This window comes from Cyprinus carpio, chromosome B6 (genome assembly GCF_018340385.1).
Source record: "Cyprinus carpio isolate SPL01 chromosome B6, ASM1834038v1, whole genome shotgun sequence".
NCBI classification, from domain to species: domain Eukaryota; kingdom Metazoa; phylum Chordata; class Actinopteri; order Cypriniformes; family Cyprinidae; genus Cyprinus; species Cyprinus carpio.
In genome coordinates, this window is record NC_056602.1 from 23,377,029 (window position 1) to 23,393,161 (window position 16,133).

The 16,133-nt window shown below is 38.4% G+C and overlaps 1 protein-coding gene across 2 annotated transcripts in view; it reads right to left on the reverse strand.

The window, feature by feature from the left end:
- Positions 1-13,009: 13,009 nt before the first annotated feature.
- Positions 13,010-16,133, reverse strand: part of pdzrn3b (PDZ domain containing RING finger 3b) — an 87,340-nt gene continuing 84,216 nt past the window's right edge. For both annotated transcript variants that reach the window (XM_042726364.1, XM_042726365.1), the window contains one exon: positions 13,010-15,305. In XM_042726364.1, coding sequence (XP_042582298.1) covers positions 13,770-15,305 — 1,536 coding nt within the window. In that variant the 3' untranslated portion in view covers positions 13,010-13,769. The remainder of the gene's footprint in view (positions 15,306-16,133) is intronic.

Genomic DNA, 16,133 nt, shown 5'->3' on the forward strand with positions numbered 1-16,133 from the left:
ACAACTATCCTCAACAAGCCACACAATTTAATGCGTTCAAGTTCACAGTTTTACTCCAAAGTTAAATACTTGGTGAGCACCACTAACTTGTAGGATGTCATTCATAGGAGGATTATCGTTACATAACGTCTCTTATGCTTTCATCCGGGCCTTTTCATAATCCTTAATCATGTTCCTCAAATTAATACTTGCCTACTAATTCATTTTGCTGTTATTAAGCTCTTGCACAAATTTTTCTGCTTCATTTACCAAATACAAGTTTCCTTTTCTTATGCCACAGTCATATGTCTCTAACAGGCTCCTGCTGACACAGAACAATGATTTCTGCAAGTTCTTTCAAGAAAGGAAAGCTTTATTTCACTTGTCTGGCTGGCTTATTTCAGAGTCGCATGAGTATAGTGACTGAAATTTACCCAGCCCTCTCAGAGGAAATAAAAAGTGGGATTCCTACCATGATGCGTGGCAAGAGGTTACGTTTAACTGTCAACTTTGAACACTCATCTCTTGGGAAATAAGCCTGCGTGCTGTGGGAACAGAAACGAGACTTAAGTAAATGAATTGTAGTTTGATCCACGGGACAGGGAACTGAAGCACTTATTAATAGTGATGAAGTTGAGTGACTATTAAGAAATTTCTTATGAGTAGCTCAGCTAAAAGAAATCTTTCTCAGGCCCTAAAATGTAAAATCTTTTTGTATGTGGGTAAAATCTCATGCCAATATGTTCAGGACCCAAAATCAAGAGAAAAATGTTTTCCTTTATAATGAAAATTAAGCTTATCTTTCAGACTATTCATTTTATTTAATTGGAGGAACAATGCAAAAATGAACTCTTAGCATTAAAAGCTGTACACCAATAAAATGTGCTCAATTGTAATGAGTGTCACAATGCAAAATTTAGGATAAGCTACCTAAAAGTAGGATCCATTTTCTTTGAGGCAATATATTTGCTTATTTTTTTTTCAATTCAGCGGTGAAATATGACCTTGGCATGTTCTTGATAGGTTTCATGAAATTCGCCCATACAGTATATGGTTGCTCGATTGTTCATTACAGCCATAAAGCTGTTTAATTTTCTGTCATAGCAACCTTTGACAACATCAAACATTGTGTGCCAACTGCCAAGGACTCATTACATGGGGATAAAGAGGGCAAATAACCACAATAATGTCACATTTGCATGAGAAAACATAGCCATATGTCAAACATGATCTGAAACACAAAGTTTGCACATTTCTGGTAAGCTGATGCATTGACTCAGAGATAATGTGAGAATTATTGATGTTTTCCTGCACTCTTAATTGTTGGTCTGTCCTCATGTTATAATTTAAACCAGAAAGTGGCCTGTTATTTACAAAGCTCAAGACAGATGTCAGTCTTAATGTTATTCACTGGGTGATTAGTGGTCAGATATTGGGACTTGACTCTATGCTTTCAGAACCTACAGTTCATCATTGTAGAGCAACATCTTGAAAGTGAAAAGAAAAAAAAAGAAAAGAAAAAAAAACCTTAAATGTGAAGTTTAACATTTAATATAGTTCCCCTATTAATATAATTCACACATTGGTGTCTTTGGTACAGAGGAAGCCAGGGAGATCTTCTTTACTCCTGTAAAACCAATCAGTCCAATTCATAATTTGCAGTTACCACATGCCCACTTCATAAGAAGCACGTCTAATTTTATATTATTCCCAACAGAGGATGTGTTAAAAGTGTCTGAGACTTAGACTTATGAAAAGTGTTCAAACGTTTGGCTGCTGTGGGGAATTGGTCATGTCCTGAAGTCTTTATCTTGTAATGAGGACCAAATAATAAATGCAAAAGTGTGTTAATCATGAATGCACTGGGCTGTTAGTTGCTGTCCACAGTTCTTTGAAGTTCTTTGCATGAAATAAAAATGGACTTTTTTATTCTAATATATATATAAAATATTATCTATTGAATAATAATAACCAGGAGCCAAATATTTAGGCATTGCTTTAGCAAACTCAAATTCAGTTTAGAATAAGATGCCAAATTTCCATGATTCAGGACGGATAAAATCAAGTTGAATATCATGTTTCTCTGAGAAATTTCAAATAACAAAGTAAAATGAGTTGCAAATGGCAATTCACACTGACTTCAAAATCTCCATTTCAAAACACAGAATACGAACCTGATATGCAAGCAAACTAATTTCTAATTCTAAACCCGTCCTGTATAATTTCATTCCAAAATGAAAAGTAGCTTATGTCCTTCATGCGCATTATCACATTTGCATTCTAGACGTGGCTTGACTCTGATCGGATTGGAAGTTCACTGCTTGGTCATTGCTGTAACCCTTAACGTGGTTCGAGTGAGGGTCAACCTCACCATGCACAATCTCTGTGTCATCCAATAGAGGGTAGTGTTTAGTCTTCCAGCCAGGCCTAACAGGTTTACCCCTCCCCAGAATGAGGAGACAGACTGACTGCCCCAGGGCTGTAGATATGGGATGCTGTCGTCCTCTGTTCTGCTTCCCCTTTATCCTTCTCCCTGGCATGACATCTCGATGACTGCTCAACTGCTGTGGGCACCGTGGCCAATGCAACCTTCAGCTGAGACTCCCACGTGGCTCTCAGCTTAAAGAGCCATTTAAAGTATGTGGAAGCTGAAATGAGGGAGCAATCACAAACTCTAAAAACGTATGACTTTTTGAACTTGGTTAAAGGATACTTAGTGTCATGTAGCCAGACTTCAGACTACTTAAAGTCTGTTCCACTTTCCAATTTATCCTGGTCAAAAACTGCCCAATTAGACAGGAAGAAACTGCTTGAGCTGCATGCAAAGTGACCAATCACAGAATGGTCAATGATATGTTAAATATTATATTTATAATTTTACATTACATTTATGCATGATAAACTGGGTTGTCAAAAGGATGTCAAGGTAAAATTGTGGTCTTTCAGCACGTGGATGACAACTGGCAAGGGCAGGTGGATAGTGGAGTGAAAGATGTTTGCGAAGGGCAATCCTAGTTTTTATTTTAAACATTTAAACCTATTGATGATCTTAGATTTGTTTGAATACCCTGTAGTGGGATGAGTTGTCAAGCACAGTTCCCCAATAAAGCATGAAGTCTTGGAATTGCCAGACTGTTGCAGAAGTGCGATGGAAAAAATACACTGTTCCCAGCCTCATGTTGTTTGAACTACCACTGACTTGTCAGACAGACATTGACCAAGACCATCCTGGACTTCATGTCCAAGGATGTGGCAGTTCACTTGTTTTGCCTATGCATGAGCTTTCGGTAGCTAAAGATATACTATTAAATGGGAAAATAACACAAATCCTCCCGTGGGGTGTTGTTTGGTATTTCTTCTGAGACTTAAAATGAACCTTGGTGAGAGATGAAGTAACAAGAAAATGACTGCTTTCTTATTGCAAAATGTATCCGACATCTGCTTTTTGCCATCTGTTTTCTCTGCATAAACAGGTGAGGGAACATATTGAACGCAGTCTGCCAAGCCCATTTTCTTGGCTCAACTCTTTACAGGGTAGTTACAAAATGGAATCGATGGCAAAACGCCTGTCATGTAAAGTCCCTTGGCTGTTATGTGTGGTCCTACTGTATAAACCCTTAGAAAAATCTACCTCAAGTAACCATAGTTTCCGGCTAAATAAATAAATGAATGTATGGGATTTTCCCCAAACAGTGTAAGAGGCATTTAAATATTCTTGTGGATAATACAGTTACACAGCTTACCAGATAACTAGAAACCTATTCTGACAGAAACTATCATTGTCAAGATTTTCCATAACTGATTGTATTAAAACGTACAGGTAAACAGTGACAGAAAAATAATTAAGACTCCTGTTATTTGTGTAATATCACACTCATTGGACTGAATCATCCCTCGAGTGTAAAAATAAATGTGATGTTATATACAGCAGCTGTTCAATATCAAGGGTTTTAAAAAGTGTTATACAATGAATTTCAGACTTTTATAGGGTTTTTTTTGGGGGGGGCACAATCTATAATTTCGGGCACTAGTACACTTATGTAATTGTCAGCTATCTACATATTATATGTATATATATATATTTGTCAGATGTTATCCAAAGCTACTTGTGTTGCATGACAGGCGTAAATTTGATCTGCTCATGCATTTCCTAAGAAACAAACCCATAATGCTGTTGTTGCTGGTGCCCTGCTGCTTGAGCTACAGGAAAACACATCATGTTCTGTGATACATTTGTGATGTGTATTAATAATGATATGAATGTGAGAAAAACTGAGAGGACTTGTGATGTTTTGTTGATGTACTGGCCTATACTGATCACAACGGAAATTGTCTGCAGTGCACTGTTGCTATGGTTACTTCAGGTGAATGGGACTTCTTGTCATTAATATCTGTTTGGCTACTGGTGAAAATATGCACTTTCATTTGTAATAGAACATCTGTTATGAAAACACCATTAAAATTATCAGAAATACATGTTGTTTTCATTTGCTTTGAGGGTTTCAAGCCTTAATGTGAGGGGGTCAGAACTTCACAAAATCCCCCATAATTTGCACCCTGGATTTAAATAATTCTAATGTTTCTGAGATGCAAAGCAATGCAATCAATCAATCAATCAATCAATCAATCAATAATCAGTCACTTTGAGTGAGAGTGTTTGATGCATTTTGTCAGATTTTTGGTTGTTCTTTTCTTCTTCTCTCTCTCTTTTTTATGATCTTTTTGTAATGGCTTGAAATTTTGAAAATGACATCCCGCTTAATGGGATTTTTTGGTGCAGTGAAGCAAAACCAGTTCAGGTCATCTATTTGAGTTTAGGTGTTCAGTCAGACAATCAATTAAGTGTTACAGTACAACACAACACAATGTATCATGTATATATTTATTACTGAAAGATGCAAAGGGTTTTTGCAAACCCTTTAGATTAATAAAATTTAGAACATTATACCTATTGTATGTATATACTATGTCTCTACCATTTTTGTGCAAGTAATTTGAAAACATTTGTTTTACATATAATTCTTATGTGAACTGTACACATTCACTGCATAATGCAGTTCATATAAGAATGGTTTTACAAATGACAAAAATGTTATAAACAGTGTACATAGGTATAATAATGTAAAAGATTACCTACTACATTACTACAGGCTGCCATTTAGCCTTCGCATAGTCTATAACTACCTATCTTCTTCAGAAAAAAAAAAAGAGTTGCTGTTTCAACAAACACAAAACTCCTTGCATATTTTGTCGTACTTTCTGACTCATTATTCATCTTAGCATTGTTAAGATCTAGTCCTGCTTCAGAGAGCTGGCAGCTAATTCTGAGTAACACACACACTGATTGGCATCATTACAGGGTTCGTGGGCCTGTGGCCTCTGCTGGAGTATTACAGTCTAATGAAGTGCTTTAATTGACTCTTGTGGAGGCTGTTCCATCATTGCTCCATTTATAGATGTACCCTCGGCCTCTCAGGCTAATAGCGGCTGAGGACCTGGTTTACTACACAGCTAGGCTTTTAGCAGCCATTTTGTGCAGGGAATGCTGCTTTTTGCAAGAGGCTGTTAAAAGTGGAAATGGGACACTAATAAAGAGGCAATTTGAGTGATTTTGCCCGATATAGCAGGAAAAAAGGTGCCTGTCTGCGTGTGTATGTTCACTACCTGAGGAAAAGGACTTGGGAAATGGTAGGGAACATTTTGTGTTTTTGGTTCTGCAATACATAATGAATTTTATACATCTGACTGGCATGGAAAAACTAGATTTTGATCATGTTAAAGAAAATGTGCAACATAAAGCTACGTTCATTGTTTTGGGAAGTTGGCAGGGTTTTCTCAGTAGCCTCTGCCTGGCCAAAGTCAAAAGAGCCCAAGCTCAAAATAACTGATATTCTGCATTCCATCTTCAACAGATATCTATAAGATTTTTTTTTTAGCTGTTTTACAATTATAAGTCTAATATCTTAAATGTAACAGCAAACCTTTCAGAAAAAAATCAGTATGAAAAAATGTATACTGTGTGTATATGAAACCCCATACTGTCAAGGTACACAACAGGTCAATAGACTAATTTAGACATCCAATTTGAGCATGTGCACTAGTTAGTGTTGATTATTGCAGAGAGTGCACAATTATGTGGACAAGTCTTTGAATGGCTCATAGCGGTCATGCACTCAATCAATTTCCCAGTGTGATTGCATAGCACCGGTGACTTAACAAACTACATATTACCAGAGGTTATTATATGATGTAATCTTCACCATTATAACTATGCGAAATAGTCAGTTCTTCATATTAGGGGTTTGCGGGTATTAAAGGACCTGACAAGTGAAAATCAATAAAATCAAGTGGACTGATTTGGAAAAAGCTTGTGGATTTAGGACTTGTGCTGCTGTTAAGCTGGTCTTTGAAGCGGCGTGTTGCTCTGCCATCAGCCGTGCATCATCCCCCGAGGGAGCTATTAATAGTTCTGATGGTCAATAAACCAAATCTCCCATGACATATTATATGTGACTCACTGTAGCTACACAGGACTGATGCAGGCCACCAAATGGAAGGCTCTACTGTAAAGATATTTCTTACATGAAATAAATAAGGTGGACAATTTAGTGAAACAATTTAGCTAAACAATGTATTTTAAAATATTTGGATCTGTCAGATTAATAAAATTTCAGTTTATTTTATTTATGTAATTATGAAATAAATGTCATTTAAGTATGATTTAAATAAAATCTAAACACAAAATGTGAATGTTAAATGTAAATGTAAAGTTTACATTTATATTTGCTTTATATTTAACTAATATGCAAATTGTGATACCGCAAAAAACAAAATCTGTCTAATTTATTTATCTTGCTCTTTGAGTGGCTTGACATTCCACGGAATCCTTAGAATTTCAATTCGGTCCTGCTTTCCCAACACACTCAAAGGCAGTAAATCTACAACATGTTCACTCAAACATAGAAAAAGAGGGCCAATAAATTAAATGAGATGCTACACCACATTGTTACACTGTCAAAGACCTTTTGACATAAGTCACTTAGAGGATTACGTTTATTTGTAGCAGTGGGGGCATTCAGCATGTTCTGTTCCATTTAAAACATTTGGCAATTTTGGAAAAGTTACGTTAGCAACATCAAATCGTCAGTTAAGTGCATTTGTCTTAGTTTAGAGTTCCGTCATGTTACTCATCACTAAACTTAAATTAAACAGTTAAATAATTACTAAACAAGTCTATGATTCATCATCATATAATATGTTGGCTTGCTGACTTGCTTAACAAAACTGGCAGTTTTTTTGGCATACAGTAACTCATCAAAACTCAATTATGACCCACCAAGGCGTGCATAAGTCATTTCCAATGGGGGGAAATTTTTTTTTTAATCTGAAGTGTATTTACAACAGCATTCTGATAGCAGTACAAAGGAAATACATGTAAAGCACTGTGCCTTTGAGGTTCAACATGATGTTTAGCTTCTCAAAGAGAGGGTGAATGCTGAAGAAACAGGTCTTGGATGGATGCCTCGAGGTGCTCAGGAAAAACAAAATGGAACAATGCTGTACAGTCGCTGCTGCCAGAGGAGAGCAGAGCGACTCTCACCTCAATGACAGTTCCGACACAACAGTGCCTACGGCAACCAACATCATGTGGTTCAGTGTAACGTTTACATTGCACAGCACTTATTTTCACCACTGCTCTCACTTACAATATTTTGACATTGACCTACAGGTCGTGGAAAAGCAAACGCAACAAGAAAATGTAGATATTGCTTACAGTTATAGACAATATTTTAGTAAGACACAAAGTGAATTTAATCGTAAGTGGATCAGAGACAAGTCATTACATTTTGTTTGATTGTTCGATCTCTTAAGTTCTACAAAAACACATGATGAACATGCTATTAGTTTTTGAATTTATTTTATTTTGGGGTGAATCACATTGTATTTCACAAACCCCACAAATCCTCATGGCTGTATCATGGTCTTCCAAAATAAATAAATAAATAAATATTTTGTTTTGTTTTTCATTTTGGCAACTATTGATTTACAAAGTATTTACTCACATGTATTACAGTAAGAATGAAGGAAAGGAAAATATTTTATTTTTAATTTTCTCACAATCATAAAAGCTAATTTGTAAATTGTATTAAAGTTTTTCAAAAATGCAGGAAACCAACATGATTTTCCCTCCCTATTTTTCTTCTACCCTTTTTAAATGATGGGAATAGAGCCCTTTTGCACCACTAAATAGAAAAGCGCACTTTGAGTTATTGCAATACTGAGCCATAAACAACATGGCATAACAGACCTTTGAACCTAACAAGTCCGCGCTAAGTTCAGGGGTCAGATGACTAGTGGGGCTACATTTTACTTGCGGTCATGCACAGGGTCAAGACCATTCTTTAGCATTTGTGTATTCACAAAACAAAAGCATGAATTGCGTATTTCCTGACTTGTATAAATTCCTGAATTGCACCGCAGGGATCAATAAAGAACCTCTTTTTAATTTAGGACTGATGTGAAAGTCACAACAGCATTTGAGATAATATATTGCTACAAAACTATCATCAACCAGGCGAAAATTTGAAGTGTGATGCTTGAACACTGCCATTCATTTTGTGTAGTCAAATGAGAGAAAGTTCTCTGTGACAAGTAGGCTGCTGAAACATTATTGAATAAATGCAATGCATCATTGCTGAGTGTACTCCCCAAAGGACTTGTCTCAAACAAAGCTGAATTAATAGATGGCAGGCATGTTTTCTCATAGTGAGAATCAAAATGGTTCAATTACCATCAACTCTATCATCTATTTTGAAAGTCTGTCATCATAGTCATCAGATTTTCACATTAAAACATTAACAAAACAATGGATCTCACTTTTTGGGGAATATTTTGCTGTGCAGCTGTCCTCCACACTTAATTTCTAGAGTTCAGTTCACTGGTCCAAATGCATCTACAGCCCAGAGCCTGAAAGATAACAGTGTAAGCTTTGTGAGAGATAAGTGTGGATAAAGAAAAGGTCAGTGTGACTGGAGTGTAGGTTTTTTTTTGTTTGTTTTTTTAGCTGGGGGGACAGTGAAAGCTCTGTGTTTGAAGATTGAAATTCTTCCACAGTTTGGTAGAACCTGTTAGCGCAAGAACATTTGCATTGTATCTAGAAAGAATCATAAGGTGCATTCAAGTCCTCTTGAGACGTTGTGAAGTTGTAATTACGACTTCAGGTGTGTTGAAATAAATTTGGTCCGAACAAGAAGGTTGACGTAACTTTCCAACATAAAGCTAAATACTTAGGGCTTAAAGAAAATCCAGAAAATCCAGAGTTTCCCACTCATAATTACAACTTTGTAGTGACGATCATGTCCGTTAATACTCATGAATTCCATATTTCAGATAATACTTGAATGCCAGTAAGCCCTAGCAACTGTAGAGCCACCATCCTATCAATGTGGTGATGACTTTCGCACCAGCAAAGGCCACTCGCACTTTTTACAGAAAATGTAAGAGATGAAAAGTCTTTGCTTTCTGAGACTTTTCAGTGCTTGGTTATTCTTCAGTTTTGATCAAATAAACATTTTTGTTTTCCATCACCTTGCACACCAAAAAGGAAAAATGTTTGAGAAATCTATTAAAACTATGGAAGAATGGGTGCTCACATCTAAAATACTCCAAATAGAATTCTGAACGTGTGACCTTCTATTATTCTATGTTCCTTTGAATTGAGACTGTGAAATTGCGAGTCTTACATGCCTATGCACCGCAGTGCGATACGCTATGCAGTTCAGCACATAAACTCTGTCCCACTTTTCAACTGATTGAAGTGTTTCAGTGCATTGACAGAGGCTTTTTTATAAATTACACCATCTTAAAAATAATGAGATGTCACTATTCAGAATTCATGGATCTGGGAAACGGACAGCCCAGCGGAGGTGGTTTAATTGAATTGGGTGCATACTTCATGTTCTTCCTGACGTCTTCATGTTGGAGGGTCTGTGGGTGTCTTTTATGGTGGATGATCAGCTAGAAGTGTATTTTCCTGCTATCAGTCATTGTTATGTCTGATGCCATTTCACCTGTGTAATATGAGAAATGTATACAGGTCAGTTTTGAAGCTTGTGTTTACAAGGATGCATGTTTTACATTCTGGTTTATATATTCTGACATAGCTATAGGCTATTTCTTAAAGTAAACAGTAAGTACAACCCCCATGCCTGGTCCACTGTGCTGTTTTGATGAAATGAATATTTTGAATGAAGGACTGCAACCTGATTTCCTATATTATCATAGCAAAATTTCAAATAAAATCTGAATCTGAACCAGACTGTATTTATAGCAGCTTGCTGGGAGATTGAATTCAGTGTATGCTGTTTGCAACACTAAAATGTAACATGTACACATGACTTAATAACAGGTCATCAGGGAGATGGCTAAAAGAAGAGACAGCAATCATACAATGCACGTGAATGCAATCTGTGATTTTTAGTAATCAAGCTGACTGCTCATGCTGGAATCAATGCAGTGTTATTAATGATGTTGTATGGTACTTGCACACAAAGTAGGCTACTTTAACCTTGAAAATGTCACATAATTAACAACACACGACAAGAAACCAAACATGACATAATGACATAAGAACAGTTGCCTATAGCAAACTAAAAATTAAGTAGGCTTAAGTTAATTAACATTCAGTAAGTTTTCACATTTTCATCTTGTACTGTGACCTTTTTGGGACTTGGAGAAGTGTGACAAGAAACCCTACAGGGTTTGAAACGTGAACAAAATATTAATTGTGATGGGAAAATTACCAATTATTCAGAGGTGATTATTTTTCTTTTGATATATAACATTAAAACGAATAGTTCTGGTGGCTAGTATTACAACGTGATAAGATCCACCTCAGGCGTTGTTTATGTCCACGTTACATGGAGTGCGAAGATTGGCAGTGATGCGACATACAGTAGTCGATCATAAAACAGCCAAATGAGCCAATTACAACATTTCTCTCTGGCGTGCTCTCTCATGATCTAAAGAACGCAAAACTCATACATTAATGACCTCATATTTTCATGTCTTCCGTGATGCTGCAATAGAGGACATGCTTTTATTGGTTTAATTTGGAATTTGTGGGTTTTGAAATACAACATTAACTCGTGTTGTAGTTATGTAACTGTATAGTATATCATTTATTATTGCTTGCTTCTATTGTCATGTTTAAGTCGCTTTGGATAAAAGCGTCTGCTAAATGACTAAATGTAGCCTAGAACTATATAGCATAAACAAGGATGACTTTCATCATATTGCTGTTGCCGACTTTTTATGAGCAAAAAGCCACTCAAGACCTTGCCTCAGAGATTTTACTAGTCAAGGGGGTTTACTTTAAAAAAAAAAATGCTGAATCAATTGACACAGGATCCATAAGAAAAATGGTACAATGGGGTAAAAATTACAAAACAACTGAAAACAATGCTCACTACTGGGATGGCCCACAGCAGTTCATTCTCATTCTAAACAATAAAACCATCCCCTGTCAGCCCATTTCCTCTCACAAAGCTGAACAAGAGCCAAGGACGCAAACAGTGGTCTTATCGGTCAACAGCCGATTTACTCTAGAGCTTCTCCTTTTCTTCTGCTGTGGCATTTAGACAAATGAGAGGAGCTCCAAAACTAACACTGGAGGCCGGCCGGCCATATCACATGCTGCCCACCTTCATTCATTACCAATATAAAAATAAACCAGAGAGTGTGATCAAAGCAATCTCCACTTCTCCTCTCTTCCTGGCCCGGAAAGGGAACAACTCAGAATTGATTGCTGTTGCTTCTTTTTGTTTGCCTTTGCATGGAACTCTGTTATCTCCTATTAAAAGAGTGTGTGTGAAGAGATCTCTGAGGACATAAATCACACCAACAGCCCTCCTTCAGGCAAGCAGAAAAGCAATCAATTACATACAAGCAGACAGAGAGGAGGAGGGTGACAACATGTTACTTCTCCTCCCTCATTAACATAATTATTCCCTTAACGTTTGCACAAAGCTACACAATGGTATAACTTTTTTTTCTTCCTCAATTCTTTTACATATAAAGTGTCAGATTGCTTTGGTATTTCATATCCCCATGAATGGGGTTGTTTCGTTTTTGGCGTGACAAGGTGTTAAACAGGTCTTTGTGAAATGGCTACATTTGCACTGAAAAAGTCTTTAGATTATACAGTAATAAATGCCCAAAAATCTTATTTACATTATAAACCCCACAAAATATCTGGACCCTTATTTTTAAAAATGTATGGCGGTCATTAGATAATAAAATATGAAACCAAGTGGCATTTATTTTAAAGAAATATGGCACACCCTTCAAGCTAAATATTTCACAAAAAAACAGATTTGCTACATAAATGAGGGGGAAAAATAATATTTGGACACTATCATGACAGAACATGTTCATATATTGCTGATCTGCATATGATGAACTGCATCTGGGATTACTCTACTAAGAAACCTGTGTGAATTTCATTCATCTACTAAAAATGACACCAGTTGGTTAAAACAAGCTGCAAAATGACTCAAAAAAGTTCTAGCATCATTTGTTTGCACTTGATTTGATGTTTTGTCATCAAATGCAAAAAAAGGCAGTTTGCCAGAATAGTGTGTGTGCTGGGAACAGAAGTCTTTTCTGCATGCAGCTGGCTGCGCCGCTCATTGCAGCTGTGGCATTGCAGACCTTTCAGTTTGATTGTAATGAGATAAAGGTCTGTTCACTGACCTGAGCTCTATGTTTCAGAGCTACACACAGCTGGGGACAGATAAGCAGAAACAGGGGCCTGGCTGGGTCAGTGGCCTTGAGGTCGAGTGGTCACTGAAGTGTGGACACTATCCACCCACAACCCCCTAACAGACTTAGACACGAACAGATAGAGACATATATGCAGAACCCTTTGTGCTTTTAAATTGGTTTGAAGAAATTCTCAACCTACTGCGGTTGTAAACTGAAACTTCTTGTTAGTAAAAATGTACTGAAAATAATAAAGCTCACCACAATATTTTGAAAGCTCATCAAATATAAAACAATAATTTATTTATTTCTCTCATTTTACAAGACATCAAATTGCGTTTCTAGCTAATGATTTGTTAAACTGTATTATCTGGATGTGTAATACAATGGAGACCTAAACAAAAGGCTTTGTCTACAACAGACATTAATATCAACAATAATACAAACAGATTTAGATTTCAATAAATGGCTGCGCTTTGATGCATGTCCAATGTAACAGTAGCTGTGTGAAATATGAACTTTATGAAAAACTGCACCTTTTCTTTAAAGTTTGTAAAACAAATTTATTTTTGTTGTAAAACCCTCTGAAAAGTATATAATAACATCTGTGTGATGACCATTAAGCTAAATATCTGTTACTTTAATAAGCAATATGTATGCATAAAGAGTACAATACTGCTGACTGTTAGTTACTTGAAAGAAAATAAAAATGCAGATGGTTGTGATGTGATGTTTTCCAAAACCTTTTAAAGAGGCCGAATGGTCATAAATCAGTTACTTAATAGAATATAAAAAAACCACAAGCGTAACATAGAAATGAACAGAGCAAATAAGAAAACACCTTCTCATCATTTGTATAAATCCATTCTATTCAATCTTTGAGACTCTCATTGTACCTTCTCTTGGCAAATGGCAAAGTTCCTTCAGACTAGGCATTCATATTTCCTATTTACAAATGTTGCCGCATTGAACGAGGCAGGATTGTCTACCCCAATCGGTAGTGTCCTATATACAGAACATTACAGAGCCTACACTGTGGTCACTGACAGTAGGGAGTTGTACACACGTGTCCCATCGGGGGACTTTGTACCATGGGTCAACAGTTCCTGGATAGTCATCCAGTTGTCAAAGATTTTCTTGTTCCGCTTCTTCATCATCTTTTTGTGACTCAGTTCAATGATATTGACCTCCTTCTTGTCTTCAGCACTGCCCACTTGCTCCTTCAGACAGTCCATACGGCTCTGCTTCATAAATTCCCTGCGTTGACGCTGTTCTTTGGCACGGACGGCGTGTTGCTTGCGCTCCTCTTTGCTCCAGTAACGTCCCATCTTCATCTCGCTGACGGCATCGTCATCTGTAGTCATCCCACTGCGCTCCTCTCGGATCCGTAGGGCTCGCTCTTTCAGGAGCTTGTCCCGGACAGGCCGCTTGGTAATGTAGCGTGTACCGTCACTGCGGATCTTCACTTTCCATTCCATTTTGGGTCCCAAGTCAGCTGAAGCGATGGGGTCCCTGCACATGCTGACTAGGCTCATTTGACTTTGGGCATACTCCACTGACTTTTGCTGGATCAGTTGCATGTAGCTCTGGTAGTGCTGGGCATGGGCCGGGATGTGGGCATGTTTGTAGGGCGACTGGGGCTGGGCGTGGCGACCGGCTTTGCGTTCTCGGACTTCAGGCTGGGTTCCAGCCTCGGTCTCTTTTGACAAGGTCAGATGACTTCTGTTAGGGCTGCAAGCCTCTTGGACGGGCGACAACAGAGGTTTGAGAATTCTGCTGGCACCCGAGGTACCACTATTCGCCCCTGCTTCCACCTGATTTTCATTTCCACGTCGCAAGGAATTGTCTGGGGAGAGCTCTAGAGTGAGCGGCGTGCTACGACAACTTTCGCCCGTGTTGTAGGCACTGGAGCTGTCCTTGTCTGACTTTTCTGGGAGTTCGCTGATGTCCGCTAGCTCGTGGCGTCTTGCATCCACACTTGTGTTGTAATTGCGGAAGCCGCTGTTGTGGAGCATCCAGGACTGTTCGCGGCACTGCTCACGCAACTGCTGCATGCGATGTGCTCGGACTATGCTCAGGCACTCAAGCTCAATGCTGCGGAGCTCCTCATTCAGAAGCTCCAGCTCTTTGTCGACGCCCTCCTCGCCAACGCTGCCCTGTCCGCCACCTACGCCACCACTTGGCCAGAACAAGCTCTGCTCTGGGGTACCACTGCTGCCCGCGCTCTGCATCTGGCACTTTAGCTCCAAAAGCTCACGAAACCGCTCGCATTCGTCAGCAGGAAAGTCACCCAAGAAATCCGCGTCCGCATAGTCTGCAGAAATGAAGGACTCGCTGCTGAAGGGGAGGTCGCCACTGCCTAGGGTGTCCTGACTGTAGGCGAGCCTGCGCCGGCTGCCTAGTGTGGTGGAGGCGCTGGTCTGGTCATCTGCAAGATTCTCCTGCTCAGAGCTTTCATCGTTACGAGTGCTGTCGTCTGTGCGGCCCACTCCACTGTCCTTCTCATGGTGGTGGGAGAGCAGCGTAGCAGTGTCTGTTGTACCTCCATCCTCCTCATGCTTCTTCTAGAACAAAACAAGTCAGGGAACGTCAAAAAAAAGCATATCCAACTGACTTACAAAATTGGAACAATAGCAATTTTAAGGAGTCAACAATATTCTTAATATCGATGCCAGGTTTATCTGACAACTAAATTAGGAGGCAAGCCTCCTGCAAGCTCACAAGTTCACATGTGTAGGTGCATTGGTTTAAGGGTGTGGGGGTGGATATATGTACAGGCTTTCCCTAAAGTTTCTTAGAGCCTGTATACATAGAGATGCGTTCAGCTGTATACGTAAAAATTTTGTATTGTATCAGCGTTTCGTCCAGATGGATCTGGGGTTTTGGAAGCATGAAACCGCTATTTTTTGAAACCGGGTCCCGGAGTGGACAAATCTGAAAAACAACACCCTTGCGTTTTCGTGTGTACAGTAGTCAGACACCGCTACATCACGTAACAGCAACAACAACAACAATACTTGTGTTCGTGGTGCAGAAGCTACTGAGCCTATTAGCAAAAGTTGTCTTCTTGTTGTTGTGTTGGGTTTGTAGCTATACAGCACGTAAGGTTTATGTGCATGCTCCAAGTCTTCTTCTCCGTTTTAATCTCTGTGGCAGAATTTTAGCGCCACATACTGGTCTGGCATGTATACTACATCGTTTTCAGTCGGTTTCAGGTTTCTTGTGTACGCAGATATTTCTTGAGGCGATGCCGTGTTATGTAAAATCCAAAAATAAAAAATAAAAAAAAAGAGAGATCGGATAGGGTAAGCTCTGGCTTCATGTGAAGGATTTTTTTGAAAACTAGATGGCAAAGTTTCTAGCTTTGGCATAATGAATAAGTTAGCAATTAT